The 14,273-nt window shown below is 42.6% G+C and overlaps 1 protein-coding gene and 1 long non-coding RNA gene across 2 annotated transcripts; one reads left to right on the top strand and one right to left on the bottom strand.

Moving 5' to 3' along the window:
- Positions 1-2,176: 2,176 nt before the first annotated feature.
- On the bottom strand, positions 2,177-7,225 carry ING2 (inhibitor of growth family member 2). Its single transcript, XM_041480088.1, has 2 exons — positions 6,670-7,225; positions 2,177-3,441 (listed from the first exon to the last, which is right to left on the bottom strand). The coding sequence occupies exons 1-2, from the start codon at positions 7,223-7,225 to the stop codon at positions 2,771-2,773; spliced, it is 1,227 nt and encodes a 408-aa protein (XP_041336022.1). The 3' UTR covers positions 2,177-2,770.
- On the top strand, positions 6,647-12,819 carry LOC121360327. The gene is made up of 4 exons (XR_005956188.1): positions 6,647-6,748; positions 9,973-10,028; positions 11,255-11,462; positions 12,497-12,819. It is a non-coding gene; the product is annotated as an uncharacterized LOC121360327 (long non-coding RNA).
- Positions 12,820-14,273: the final 1,454 nt, after the last annotated feature.

Below are 14,273 nucleotides of genomic sequence, written 5' to 3'. Positions count from 1 at the left end.
GATAGAAACCAATAAAATGTAGGCTTGGTTAAAAAAAGTGGTGAAAGGCTAGATACCAGATAACATCAGATCTTTTCTCATGTACGTCTTAACAACAAATTAGCTAGAGCATTTAAAAGAATTAATTGCAAAAGCACCCAGTATGTTTGAGGCATGCTGCTAATTTGCAATATAAACAGAACCATTGCTACATTTGAGCAATTTCATATATTAAGCCAAGCAAGTGCCATTTCTCCAGCATTATCTATCTTCACCGGAAGCCTTGAGAATTCCTATTCACTATGAGAAGGGTCATTAGCATAAAAGAAAGCATCCCTGCATTAAAGATATTTATCTGGACCACTTTCAAAATCTAAAATTTCCTTTCTGTAACACCCCAACATACACTTCCTACTTCAGCAATTATTTCAGATGAATTATGTAAAGCTCCCAGATTTCCTCTCTGCATTGGAAAGTATTCTTGATTTATCCAGTACAAATTCAAGCAATACTTTTCCAGATAAATCAGTAACATTATTAGTTACAATTTCACTTGTACTTTGTTCTGCAACTTCAATGCTTACTTAAGCAATGTTTGTTTTTTAATACTAGGGAGCATGTCCATTTTAGATAAACATTAGATGTTCATATAATCCTCAGCCCAAGGTTTCCAATCAATCTTTTCAAGAAGGAAATTTGAGAATCCTTAAGCCATAACAAATAAAAAAAGGAGTCAAATGTTCAGAAGACAACTTACTGCCACTTATCTCCAACAGTAGGTCTGATCATTCTCCATCAATAGCCATGATCCAGCCCCTCAAGACTATTTTTGCAACCTGAGGTCAGCCAGTGGGCCTGGAAAGCAAGGTAGGGATAAGGTTTACCCTCTGTCCTATCCTTCTGATGGTCAGAGCCCTTACAGAAGTCTCCTGTTTACTTACTGTGGTCCGGATCTCCCTACTAGAGCACTACTCCACTTCATAAACCTACCATTTTAGAGCAAAAATTCAAACCTCTGCCTTTCCCCTCCCCTCTGGTACATGTTAACGACTTGCAAATGCTCAATCCTGCTATGGAATCAGATCATACCTGAGCAAACAGGCTTGGTACGTTACTTACCTTGTAATACTGAGCATGCTGTGCACTGGTTTGTGCCATCTGGTCTGACAGCACCGAGGCTTTGTGCCCTGCACGGCACATTCCACCCTCCAGCCCCAGCTGGCACAGCCCTCCAGTGGAGATGCAGAAGTTTTGATGGCATTCATCCATCCCAGCTCGCTTCTGCTCATCTGCCTGCCTTCTGGGCTGCTCTCAACTCAGCACAGCTGCCTTCTCATTGGGCTTCGCCACAGCTGGTGCCACTTTTCCCTTTGTACTGTCAAGGGAAACCTTAGCAGCAAGAGACAGAGACCTACAGGGACTTCTGAGCACTTGCAGCCCACAATCGGGTAACCCCACAGCCAGCCCTGCAGAGCTGCTGCCTGCCTTGCCAAGCCCACCCCCATGTCAAGAGCACTGCTGAGCAGGAACCCTAGGACTGAGCTTTGGTACCCCACTCACTTCTCCATTAGCATCTCCCATTGCAAAGGAGCAGCAACAGCTGTTTTCATGGTTTTTTCACCTCCTTTAAGGCATGGGGGTGAGGAAGTTCACTTTTAACTACCACCCAAGTAGTGTTTAGATATTACTAGCATACTTCAGGACAATGCTCTTACATCACCTGTCAGAGACCTGCTGGGATTCGTCTATTGGCTCTGTGCCATGCATGCTTATGGTTTTGTTTTGGTTTTTTTTTTTTTTTTTTAAATTATCTATCAACTTTTTATTGAAATCTTTTGCCTTCAGGCTTTTGAGGTAGTGGCCCAAGTCCAAGAACTTTGGTGCTGTGCCTAAACCCATGTTTGGCCACATGCACACACAAATCCTGCTTAAGGAAGAGCAAAGTTTACACCCCAGAGAATACCAGTCATGTTTCAGCTCTCTACAGATGGATTATAATGAAGATTCCATCACATTTACAGATCCTGTTCCCTGAAATGTTAATATCCCCTCTTCTCAAAGGATCCTTCTGCCATTTCAAGGCTGATAGAGAGATCATTTTAAATGATAAAGACCATATCAGGATGCTTGACAAAACCTATTATCAAAAACGGAGTATACACCATAATTAAATCATACCCAAAAACTGACTCCCAAGTATAGTCACAAAGACAAGAGTTTAATGTTGGCAAAAAAGAAAAGTTTAAGTTAGTGGTATTTTCTTCCTTGCAATAACATACTGGTCATATGAAAGTCACCGGAGAGGTCTGCTTATAGCTCGGAAGACTTTTACAGTTACAGCTGAATTCAAAACCCTAACTCCAAACGCATGATGTTAACACAAAAACTGAAAATGTAAAACCTGGGATAAAGAACAAACTCAGTTGTCAAGATGCTAGCAGAGATATGAGGCCTTTCAACCCCTTTACCATAACATAAGAAGTTCTTCAGTATCTTTCCCACCACCATTATTTCAGGATTCACAAGGTTCTTTAAAATACGAATGGGGTAAATTGAAACCAAGCGCCCTCTGCTTGTAATGTCTTCTGTGAAAGGTCTGAAGCCACCCTGTTTCAATTATTTGGTTATTCAGTGCAGAAAGTTAAAGATCACAGAAGGTATAACAGTTTTTAATATTAATATTATAGATTAAAAATTATTGCATAGTCTTATGCATTTCCTAAAACAATGTTCTGTGGAAATGAAACATTTTAATATAAAAGGATCAACTCTTTAAAACAAATTGTTTTCACTACCTCGATCTCCTATCTTTTTTTGATTTGTCAGTACATTTGTCCATTGTTTTCTCATTGTCTCCTCTGCACTTGGGGCAATACCACTTTCCCTTTGGTTTGTATGTGAGTCCAACACAGGAAAAGTGGAACCACTCAATAGGGCACTGTTCGTTGTCACATCCTATCATTTCGCCATAAGACACTTGGTTGCATAAGCAGTAAGTTGGTTCATTTGGATCAATTGCAAATTCTACAGGTGAAACTTCTCTCTCCTGTTTGGCTTTGGAGCGTTTTTTCTTCTTGGAAGATTTTGATCTTTTCTCTTTAGGTGGCTGGTCATCGCAGTCATCGATACCATTTGCTATGTGGCACAGGTCGCGGCTTTCGCTGGTTCGCTGGCGACGAGGTCTTCGGGAAGATCTCTCTGGCTGGCAGGACTCCATCTTGGCCTTTTCTAGAGGCTTTTCGTTCTCAGACAGATCTTGAAAGCACTGAGAGTGTGTTTCCATTTGACGGGCTCTGTTCTCTACCAGTTCTAGCATCTGAGTAACTATTTGAATTTTTTCATCTCCAAGTTCTTGACTGTTGATTAATGCACGCTGAAGATGCTGCTGCAAGCGTTTCTTCTGAACAGGATCGTTTTCAGACTTGTATTTTTCATAGACGTCATCTATTTCTTTTAACGCTTCTATAAAATAAAAATAATCATAGGAATAATTACACAAGATGGAACATGCTCAAGAAAACAAATATATTTCTAACTGATGAGAAATAGTACAAATCTTAATTGTAGTATACCCTAGTGGGTTAGACTGAATATATTATTCAAGTGCATGTGGTCATCAAATCAGTGTTTAAGGTAACAATCTGTTGAAAGAAAATATACTCATGTTCTAAGAAAGAGCAAGCTTATTTTAGCCATTGGAAAAAGAAAGGGTAACACAAGAGAGGGGACACGATAGTTGTTGAGGCATGGATCATCCAGATCCTCCTTCCATCTGAAACAGAAGGAGTTTCTCTTAAGAATCCTTTCCACAATAATTCCAAAACTCGGCCAGCAAACCAAAGCAATAGCTTATTTTATCACATGAAGAATCCTGAAATTCATAGAATTGTCATGTATCATGATATATAACACTCCAGAATTAGTTTATCCAGGTCTTCTGCCTTCCCCTCTTATTCATCTCAAGGTTTGGCATTACATTTTCAAGTAGACATAGTTATAAAAAGGAATATGACAACTGAAGTTATATAATAGCAAATTTACAATCAGAATGAAAAACAACTTACACCCCTCAGAACACTTTCCCTATTGCCAAAACAAATTACAGCAAGCTGCATTTTACATCAGGGTTGAACTTTTCAGAATAGGTGACCTTCTCTTTAGTGCATCATAGGATATTTTTAAGCAACTAGTAAATGAGTGGCTCACAGTTTTCCCAAGCTTTCCCTCTTCCAAGTCACACAAAATAACTGCATGAGTTGCTGTGAATCTTTCACTAAATTTAGTTCTAAGAAGCAAGTTGAATGAACCCAAATAGGAGATCAAAAATGTCTTATAAATCAGTCTTAGTCTATACTCTGCTGTTCTTTATTGCTGGATTTTAAAATTACTTTTTCCAAGCCAAATGTTACAATAGATCTACACATAAAGCACAGAGAAACTCCTAACAGGGAAGGAAATAATTAGAAGAGCTGACAGTGAAACTTGATGTACGGTGTTAGGTACAGTATTGGTTCAGTCAGAACTTAGGATTTTATTTGAACAGGTAAGGGAGTTTATAAATGGTACTAAATTATTTACTTCTAAAGCAGAAGTTTTGCATTACAATCTATCTCTTCCTAAAGACCTGCATTTAAATAATTTGCTTTCATTTTAAAAGAATTTGTCTGTACTGTTGTGAAATTATTTAAGCTTGTTAACATCATTCCTAGTGATTTTTTTTCCTGTTGATATCTTAGAACAGTAGTTTAAGCATGAACAACTGCTTTTTACTATAAATTCTGAAACCTGTATGACAACAGGAGCCCACTGCATTTTGTTCTGTTCCAGACTTTCACTAAGGTGAGATAAAAATCACTTCTCTGGCCTGTCCAGTAACTTAACCTGTATTTTCTGTATTTTAATATCAGCATTCCAGCTACCTTTTAAACCATAAGCTTTGTGTCCATGTACCTTCAGCTGCATCACTTGCCTGTTGCCCTGACAAGAGAAATAAAATTTTAAAAAATCTTACTGTTGGCTCCTGAAAAGCATGGAGTAGGGTACTTTATATACTGTTGAACAAGAAAGTGTGGTTGTACAATACTGTACTCTGGTTATGCTTATCTCCCACCCAGACTTCTTTTTTTGGAGGCAGGAGTGTAGGTACAGATAGATTAGATAGATTTCCTATATTGGGAATGCCCTACCCAGAACCATTCACAAACAGTAGCTCGTTCCTGCTGTGAAAGAGAATAATATTCATCCTACATCGGTTACTGCCCGGATGCAGCCTGGGAAGACATGCTGAACTTTACATGGATTAACATCCACTAAAGAGAGCAAAGAAGTTTTGGACTGACAGAGATGGAAGTTTACCAAACTTCTTGTAAATCTCCAAAGATTAGACAAGGCATTCATACACCCTAATACACAGCTCTGAAACCTCTGTTTAAAAAAAAAAAAAAAAAACCCAAAAACCCACAAACAAAAAACTGCAACCCAAACCAGGGCCAAGTGTTCATTACAGATAATCTGATTAAGTTTGGTGGAGCTAATAAAAGCTAAAACTATTTGTTTTCTAAGCAAAAGAAGTGACTTTTTCCCTCCTCCACAGACCGTCATTACCTTTTAAATTAGCTGAAATAATACAGCATTGCTTTTACGTTTTGAAGATTTTTTGTTGTTGCCTTTTTTTTTAACAATTGAAGGCTTTGGTTAAAACTAGCAATAAATTGCTTATATGACCCAGTATTGGCTAGGTAAATACACAGCAATAAACAGTCTAATGAAAATATTTAATCTATTTAAGTCTGAGGATTGCTGGCTAGTCACCATGGATCAGGAGGTAAAGAGCCAGCCTTGACTAGGAATTCTAAATGCTGCAGGCAAGTCTATGCCATTTAAACTTTAAAATCCCAGGCAACTTACAAAAGCCTGTTCTTATGTGTTTTCTCGGGTAATTAGAAAGATAATTGAAAGAATCCCTTCACAACAGCTGCCTCCTGAGGTGGCCCTTCAACGTCTAAGAGGCCCTGACGGTCCCCATGGTCCCCTCCTGCCCACGCCGGAGGAGGGAGATGCGGCTCCAGTGCCGACTCCTCGGGATCAAATTCCTGCCTCCTGGCAGGGGCCGGCTGGCAGCTGCCCGCCACCGCTGTGCCCCGCAAACTCCGCGGGGCGCAAGGTCTTGAATCGGCACTGAACTTGCCTCCCGAAGGAGCCTCTGGATGAGGTTTAGGGCAACTTCCCGCTCCACAGCCTCCCTCCACAACCCAAGGGAACGCTGCTGGCGCTTTCTGTATCCCCGCCCCCACCGTCTACCGTGGGACGGGCGCTGGGCTCCGCCGGGACACCGCCCCCCGGCTCCGCACGGCGGGAGGAGCTGCGGGGAGGCCGATTTCCGGACCCCACCTCCAGCGGCAGTGCCGCCGGTTCGGGCGGCAGGGCTGCCCGGCGGGGCGGAAGCGACCCCACACGGCGGAGCCGGGGCCTAGCGCCGGGCAGCGCGGCCCCGCCGGCCCCGAGGCGGGGCGGCCTTCCCCGGCACCGACCGGGCGCCGGGAGCCCCGTGCCCCCGCAAGCTCAGCCCCGCGGGGCCCCAGCAGCGTTTCACCCCGGCCCCGGCTCCTCCGCGCCGGGCGCATGTGCGGCGGCTGGAGGCCGTCCCCTTTCCCCTTTCCCCGCCGCCCGGTGCCCCGCGGCGGCGCCCACCTTGGCACTGCGTGTCCATCTCCCGCAGCAGCGAGGCGTTGCGCTGGATGTCCAGCGGCAGAGACTCCACGCACTCCAGGTAGTCCTGCACGTAGAGCGAGAGCAGCCGGGCCCGCTCCCCGCCCGGCGCCGCCGGCCCCGCCACCAGCTGTGGCCCCGCCAGCATCATCCCCCCGCGCCAGCAGCACATCCGCCGCCGCCGCCGCGCCGCCCGCACCGGGCGCGGGGTCCTTGCGGCGGCCCCGCTCCCTTCTCCGTCTTCTTCTCCTCCTCCTCCTGCCGCCGCCCCGTTGCCCTGGGGCGGCCGCGCCCGGGGGGCGGTGGGCGGTGAGCGCTCGCCGGGCCGGGCCGGGCCGGGCGGGTGTGACCGCCCCGCCGCGGGGTCCCGCGGGTCGCGCGCCCCTTCCCGCGGTGCCGCCGCCGGAGCAAAACCCCCGCTCGGCGCCCCCGCCCCTACCCGCAGCGCGCATGCGCGAGGCCCTGCCCTTATAAGGCGCGGCCGGCGGCGCTGCCAGGGGTTCGCATTCTCCCGCCTTCCCCAGGCGCGCGCTGCCATTGGCCCGGCGCGCGGCGAGGGGCGGGAGCGCGCTGGGGGGCGGAGCCTCCCATAAAGGCGCCCGGCGGCTGCGGCGCTTCCGCGCCCCGCGGAGCCGCCACGGCGAGGGCACCGCTGCTCCTGCCCGCGGTACGAGCCGCCTGATCTGTCTTAACTTAAAGAAGAGCACAGAGGATTTGGGGTGAGCTATTAGTTAGGGAGGCTGAGTGACATGTTTATCCTGAGAAATCATTTCAAGAGTATTTTAAATAAGGTGTCAACGAATTTTGGCCTTTTAAACGCCACTCGCCAAATAGCAAATCTCAAAAATTTGATAGAGTAGCCTGTCTTTCCCATGCCCGTTGCAGAATTTGTATCAAATCTTGGCCACAACAATTATAGTAGGAAACAAAAGTTAAATTACACTTTTTAACTATATACTAAAATGTTGAGATTTCATCTCCACTTCTCTTTGAGACATTTTTCAGGTCTTTACTACATGAATAATAATTGGTAAGCATGAGGAAAAGAAAATTATTTGGTCGAGTCTTGAAACACCCTGAGAAGACCTGCATATTTTGCATTGTTTCATTTATATTTTAGGCATCAAAAAAGATATCTGGGGTAAATGCATATGGTAAATGTAACAAAAAAACAACCAAACAAAAATCAATCAGAGATGACTGATTCAGGAATAAAATTGAAGAGAAGTGAATTCAAATCCCCAGACTCCCTTCTGTCTTCCATTCCTACCTCTAGTTGAGCAGGCAGCACTAAAAGAGTACCCACACTAATCTTGTAGCATTTCAGAATGGCATGATCCGGAGTAGTGGTGAAGCAGCAGCACAGTTGCACAGAGAAGTTGCATCATCTCCATCCTTGGATATTTTTCGAGCCTCCCTGGATGAGGCCTGACACAACCTGACCGGGCTGTGAAGCTGGCTCTGCTTTGGTGGACTCCCAAGGTTCCCATCCCGACTCCTTTTTCCTGGGATTCTGTCTCTGTGTGGCCTGCGCCAAATAGCTCCGTGGCTACTCCTACAGGAAAATGAGTATCTCACATGATGGCAGTCTGCAAGTGTTATTTTCTTAAGACCCTAGTTCACAGAACTATTTAAACATTGCTAACTTCCAAGTCTCGCAGCTGCTAGGCAGGTGTTCTACATGGCAGGCATTTTTATATGTCTGCGTCCAAGCTGTTGAGCAATTGTAGCTGCAATCAGTCAGCTTTGCCCAAGTCAGCAATGTGTTGGCAAGGTCATAAAAATGAATGAAAACAAAGTTAATTGGTAAGCATGAGGAAAAGAAAATTATTTTGTCGAGTCTTGAAACACCCTGAGAAGACCTGCATATTTTGCATTGTTTCATTTATATTTTAGGCATCAAAAAAGATATCTGGGGTAAATGCATATGGTAAATGTAACAAAAAAACAACCAAACAAAAAACAATCAGAGATGACTGATTCAGGGATAAAATTGAAGAGAAGAAGTGAATTCAAATCCCCAGACTCCCTTCTGTCTTCCATTCCTACCTCTAGTTGAGCAGGCAGCACTAAAAGAGTACCCACACTAATCTTGTAGCATTTCAGAATGGCATGATCCGGAGTAGTGGTGAAGCAGCAGCACAGTTGCACAGAGAAGTTGCATCATCTCCATCCTTGGATATTTTTCGAGCCTCCCTGGATGAGGCCTGACACAACCTGACCGGGCTGTGAAGCTGGCTCTGCTTTGGTGGCCTCCCAAGGTTCCCATCCCGACTCCTTTTTCCTGGGATTCTGTCTCTGTGTGGCCTGCGCCAAATAGCTCCGTGGCTACTCCTACAGGAAAATGAGTATCTCACATGATGGCAGTCTGCAAGTGTTATTTTCTTAAGACCCTAGTTCACAGAACTATTTAAACATTGCTAACTTCCAAGTCTCGCAGCTGCTAGGCAGGTGTTCTACATGGCAGGCATTTTTATATGTCTGCGTCCAAGCTGTTGAGCAATTGTAGCTGCAATCAGTCAGCTTTGCCCAAGTCAGCAATGTGTTGGCAAGGTCATAAAAATGAATGAAAACAAAGTTGTAGATAGTGCTTTCAAAACATCCTTTACTATACTGATGTCACTCTGGCCAAAAAAACAGGAAGTCTGTAATTCTGTGTTCATGTTCTTAAGAGTGCACCTTCATCTTAAAATGAACAGTTTGAATTTACAGTGTAACACCTGTAAAACCAGCTGCCTTGCTACTTGTCTCCTTTTTGCACTAATAGATTTGGAAAGTGGCAATAACCTGGTTACCTTGGCTTCCATGGGCACTAACTCACTGAGACTTTACTGTGTAGCGTTCATTGCTGTCACTTCTGAGTAACTGAAGTAACTGAAGCCTGAGTTTTTGTATACCGTATTAACAGATAACACTGTACAGGAAAAAGCACTACCTGTATGCCAGTGAAAAGGACCTGGATAAATATAATTGATACAATATTCTTGAGAAAGGTGTTGGCTCTTTTGAGGGGTTGTGTTTCTGCTTATAGTAAGTTTGAATGGGTGTAACATTCTGCCATCTCATGAAGAAATGGAGCTAATAAGATTCCCCTACAGAGCAGAAAAAAATAAAGCAAAAATGTTCATTCTAAATTAACATGTTATTTTAAATTAAATGTTAATTACTATTAAGTATGAATTTAAACCAAACATTTTGGCTTTTTTTTTTTTTTCTCACAAGAAACTGTGCATGCACTATCAGTAAAGAAATAGCCAAGAAAATAATTCATAACATTTGTTACAGGTGGTTTCTGTGCTAAAAGCTTGCTGTTTGTCACTATGGGGGAGACCGTATCTAAGGTACAGGAGACATTAGCTAATGACTTCTAAATTTAAGTGTTGTCTGCTGCTTTCAAACACTAAAATAAAAATTTAAATTTTGGGGTACCTTAATAACACAGCAGTGGCACTGGACCAGATTTCTCTAGGAAAAAAAGAAGACTTAGCTTGCTGCATGTTTGAAGCATCAGGGGAAAAGAAAGCAAGAAGAGCTGATTGAATTCTCTGCTTTGCTCATGCCTCAGAATGGCTAGGAGCAAGCACAGGAGAATTTTGATGTATTGGGCTCAAGTTTGCAGGTTGATTGATAGCTCTGAGAACCAACTGTGTCCCTTCTTTCACTGTCTGTATGTGAGAATAATCTGGAGATAGGAACAGGCATGGTAGAGCAAAACCTGGCTAATTGTAGAGATGGACAGGCAGAGTGATCACACCAACCCTCTCTGCTAAGTGGGAAACTGTCAGCTTGAGGCTGACATGCACAGGGATGTGATATTAGGCTGTACTGCATCAAACATATCTCAGTAGTTGTCTAAAAGGGTAAGCAATACAGAGAGCTCCTATATCCAGTTTATTTAGATTTATTTATATATCTGTAAACTAATACCAGTTTTCAGGGAGAATAGATCCCAACTGTTTTTGTTTCTTTACAATTACCAGTATAGGGTTTTAAAGTTCCAACCAGAGTATTCCTCTTCTTTTTGTGAAAGATGATCTTATTATATTACAGATTTTACTATGATAAAAATATTTCCAGAGATTTAATCCAACTCTTATTTTCTCCAGTTAAAGTTTTGCCTCTCATCTTTCATAATCCTGATTTTAAAACCTCAAAACACAGATAATTCCTGTCCTGTTTCACATAATAATACACAAGTTGGTTAGGGTTTTTTTTCTTTTGATTTTGGTTTGGTTTGGGTTTTTGTGTTGTTTGTTTTACTTTGGGGTTTTGTTTTGGTCTTTTGTTGGTGGGGGGGATTTGTTTGTTTGATTTGGTTTGGGTTTGGTTTTATTTGGTTTGCTTGGTTTTGCTTTTTTTTTTTTTTTTTCCTTGCTTTCTGTTGATAACCCAGGAAGTGTTTCAGGCTGTGGAAAAAGAAAAGCAGCATTATTGATGAGGACAAGTCCACAGGGGGCTGTAATTGTGAAAGACCTTCTTAGCATTTAGTAGGAATGCTCAAAGGATGACAACAAGGTCCTTTTTTAAGCAAAAGAACTGATTTTTGATGATATGTATTTCTTGTCAGAAATGCTTCTCTGTCTTCCATGAGATGAAAAGGATGAAGAATTGTCCGAGATACCACAAAAATAAACAGATTTAAAAAAGAATGAGTACAAGCCAGATGGGCTTCTTAAGGGTCAGCTGAAAGAAGCAAGAGGCCATAGCAGAGTTTTGTACAGGTGATATTCTGGGAAGAGGCTATCCTTGCCAGAGATACTACTGTGTTTGACCAGGTAAGCTATTCTCAAAAGCTTCTCTAACATCAGGTCATCCAAAAAACATACATCCCTGTAATGCCAGACATTGCTTTTTGTTTTCTTTAAATATTAGACTTGATTTATCTGGTGGAATACAAATCATATGAATTCACTATTATTACTGTTTTTCTCTTTCATTTACACAAGTGTAGAATACTTAAAAATAAGACATGGGTTGACAACAGATAATTTCAATCAGATGATAAACTAAACAGTACTGAAAATACTGGGATGTGCTTTTTTCCCTGTTAGCTTCATCCTCAACTGTACCAAAGAGCTTTCTAGTACCAAGTAACAAATATCTTGCACTTATCAGGAGATATATGTCCTTCCTCATCCACAACACCTACTCTGTTTTCTGCCAATATGCAATAAAACAAAATCTCTTCCTGAATCTGACTTAGTAACCAGTTGACTTGTGTTAACATGGGAAAGAGGGCAGCCACACTATCCTGCTCAATTTTTTCTTTAAGCAGAGATAGGTTCTGCTAATTTCACCATGAGCAGACTGAAAAGGGGACTAAAAAGTGCAGACTAAGTTTACTCTTTGCTTTGTTTTGTAATAACTGTTTGTTTATTACGGTTCTTCATATTCAGTTTCCGTACTCTAATGCCACAGCAAAAAGTGTTTTGAGAAATTGGTAGGCCCAAGGCAGGACATGTTAAGAAATCCACTTATAGATGACTTCATGGCTTTCATCAGAGCATACTGACACATTTTCACTTTGTTTTGAGTAGAACCACACTGTTCCTTTTTGAGGCTATCAGCTCTTTTTGGAATACCCTCTGGAAATCAGTACAAGCTGGACACCACCAGCTTCTCACAGGTGCTATGGAACCTTGGCTGGCATAGGAGCTGCAGCTCCTCAGAGGAGGGGAATATTGCTGATCAGCTGAGGGGCAGCATCTGGCCACTGCAATGATAGCACCACATGGATCATTCCCTGTCATTTACAACATGGATCTGTCCACTTGTGTCTCAAGTAACACTTCCCTGTATTTCTCTCCAGGAACTGCTTTCAGACAGTAACTCCTCTTCCTCAGCTACTGTTATAAAGCAGAAATTATCTGTGGACTTGGTTTCCAGCTCTACAACTGATCATCACATGAAAAACCTCAGGAGGTGTGCAAATGATGTTTAGGGAAGCCAAGTTAGAAATGGTAACAAGGTATTCTTACTGCATTTTCAGCCATCTTTCTTGTCTCACCTCAGCCCTGAAACCTGACCCTCTTTCATTCTAATAAGTGGAAGAATCCACATGAATTTAAGGGAAAAGAACCAAGACCCTTTTGCACACAATAAAGAAAGGATTTTTGTGTGTTCCTACCTGAGGTACCCACTGACATGGATGCTGCATTTCTGTGATTTTGTTTCTCAGCACGTCACGTGAAAAACACATTCTTACTTCTTCCTTTTGTGAAGAACATATTTACACTTTGTAATCAAGATTATTAAATGAGGGCGGGCAGCACACCTGCAGAAAGTTTAAGAAAAGAAAGTGGGTGATAGTTTAAGACATTCATAATACTCTCCTATATGCTAATGTTAATTTTTCTTTCCAGCTCAGGAAATAAAGGTGGGAGTCAGCTAAATATGTGGAATGAGAATCTTAGGATAAATAGGTCTTGCTCTAAAAATGTCTCCATTGACTGTAAGGGGAGCCCAGGTCTCTTGTGACAGAAGTCACTGAAATGAATTCCACTCTGTATGTGAAAATGGGGTAATTACATGCCTATGATTACCATTTATGAATTTCAGAGTTCCCCTGAAAACTTGGACAGAGTTTTGGCATATGTCATTAAAACTCTGCAACAACCGGGAGGAAGCCTCATTTTATTTCCCTCCTAGTGTGGATTTTTTTTCTCCTTTGGAATCCACTTATCCTCACCTAGTAAAAGTGATTAATTTCTAGTGCAACTGAAAAGTCACCACAAATAGCACCAGAGAGTAATACAGCACCTCTAGCACCTGCAGCAACAAATCACCCACATTAGGGCAAATTTTTCAGTGCCATCACTTACTCCAAGTTACCAAAAAGTGGTATTATCCTTTACTACTAGGATATGACCAATGTACAGGGTTTTTTTCCCAAGAACAGACAGAGTTTACATTTGCTTTATTATTCAGTTGTAATTTGAGAAAAAATAATGATTAAACAAGATTAATAAATTCCTGCCTCTCAAACATCTTCCCCAAAATAATGAGAAATGTGGCATTTATGCTAAACTAAAGGAGGCTTTAGGCTGGAAGACTGCTGTCAAAATATAGGCAGCATCTGACTGAACATAGAACTTAGCTGCAGTTAAAATCACAGAATAACAGAACAGGTGAGGCTGGAAGAGACCACAGGGAGTCACCTGGTCCAATTTCCCTACTCGGGCTGGGTCCCCTAGCGCACATTGCACAGGTTGTCCAGACAGCTTTTGAACCTCCCTGGAGATTGAGACTCCATAACTTCTCTGGGCAATCTGTTCCAGTGTTTGGTACCTGCACGGTAAAGAAGTCCTTTCTCGTATTCAGGTGGAATTTCCTATATATCCATTTCTGCACGTTGCCTCTTGTCCTATTTCTTGGTAACACCTGGCAGAGCCTGGCTCCATCCTCTTGACACCCTCCCTTTGGACACTGATAAGACATTGATAAGATCCTCTCTCAGCTGTCTCTTCTCCAGGCTAGATACCAGAAGACTTGAAATGTAAAATGTAAAACATCAGAGGATTTTTAAAAGCCATTGGTTAGATCAGTTTTCTTACTAGTGACAAAATATCTTTTGCCCAATGTGATTC

This window comes from Pyrgilauda ruficollis, unplaced genomic scaffold (genome assembly GCF_017590135.1).
Source record: "Pyrgilauda ruficollis isolate IOZ18807 unplaced genomic scaffold, ASM1759013v1 scaffold5, whole genome shotgun sequence".
Lineage (NCBI taxonomy): Eukaryota > Metazoa > Chordata > Aves > Passeriformes > Passeridae > Pyrgilauda > Pyrgilauda ruficollis.
Note: the sequence above shows the minus strand (reverse complement) of the source record. Positions and strands in the feature narration are given on the sequence as shown.

Coding starts and splice junctions, on each gene's coding strand:
- ING2 (XM_041480088.1), bottom strand. CDS start 7,225: ATGGCAGCGCGCGCCTGGGGAAGGCGGGAGAATGCGAACCCCTGGCAG. Junction 3,442..6,669: donor GATGGACACGCAGTGCCAAG/GTGGGCGCCGCC, acceptor TTTATTTTATAG/AAGCGTTAAAAGAAATAGAT.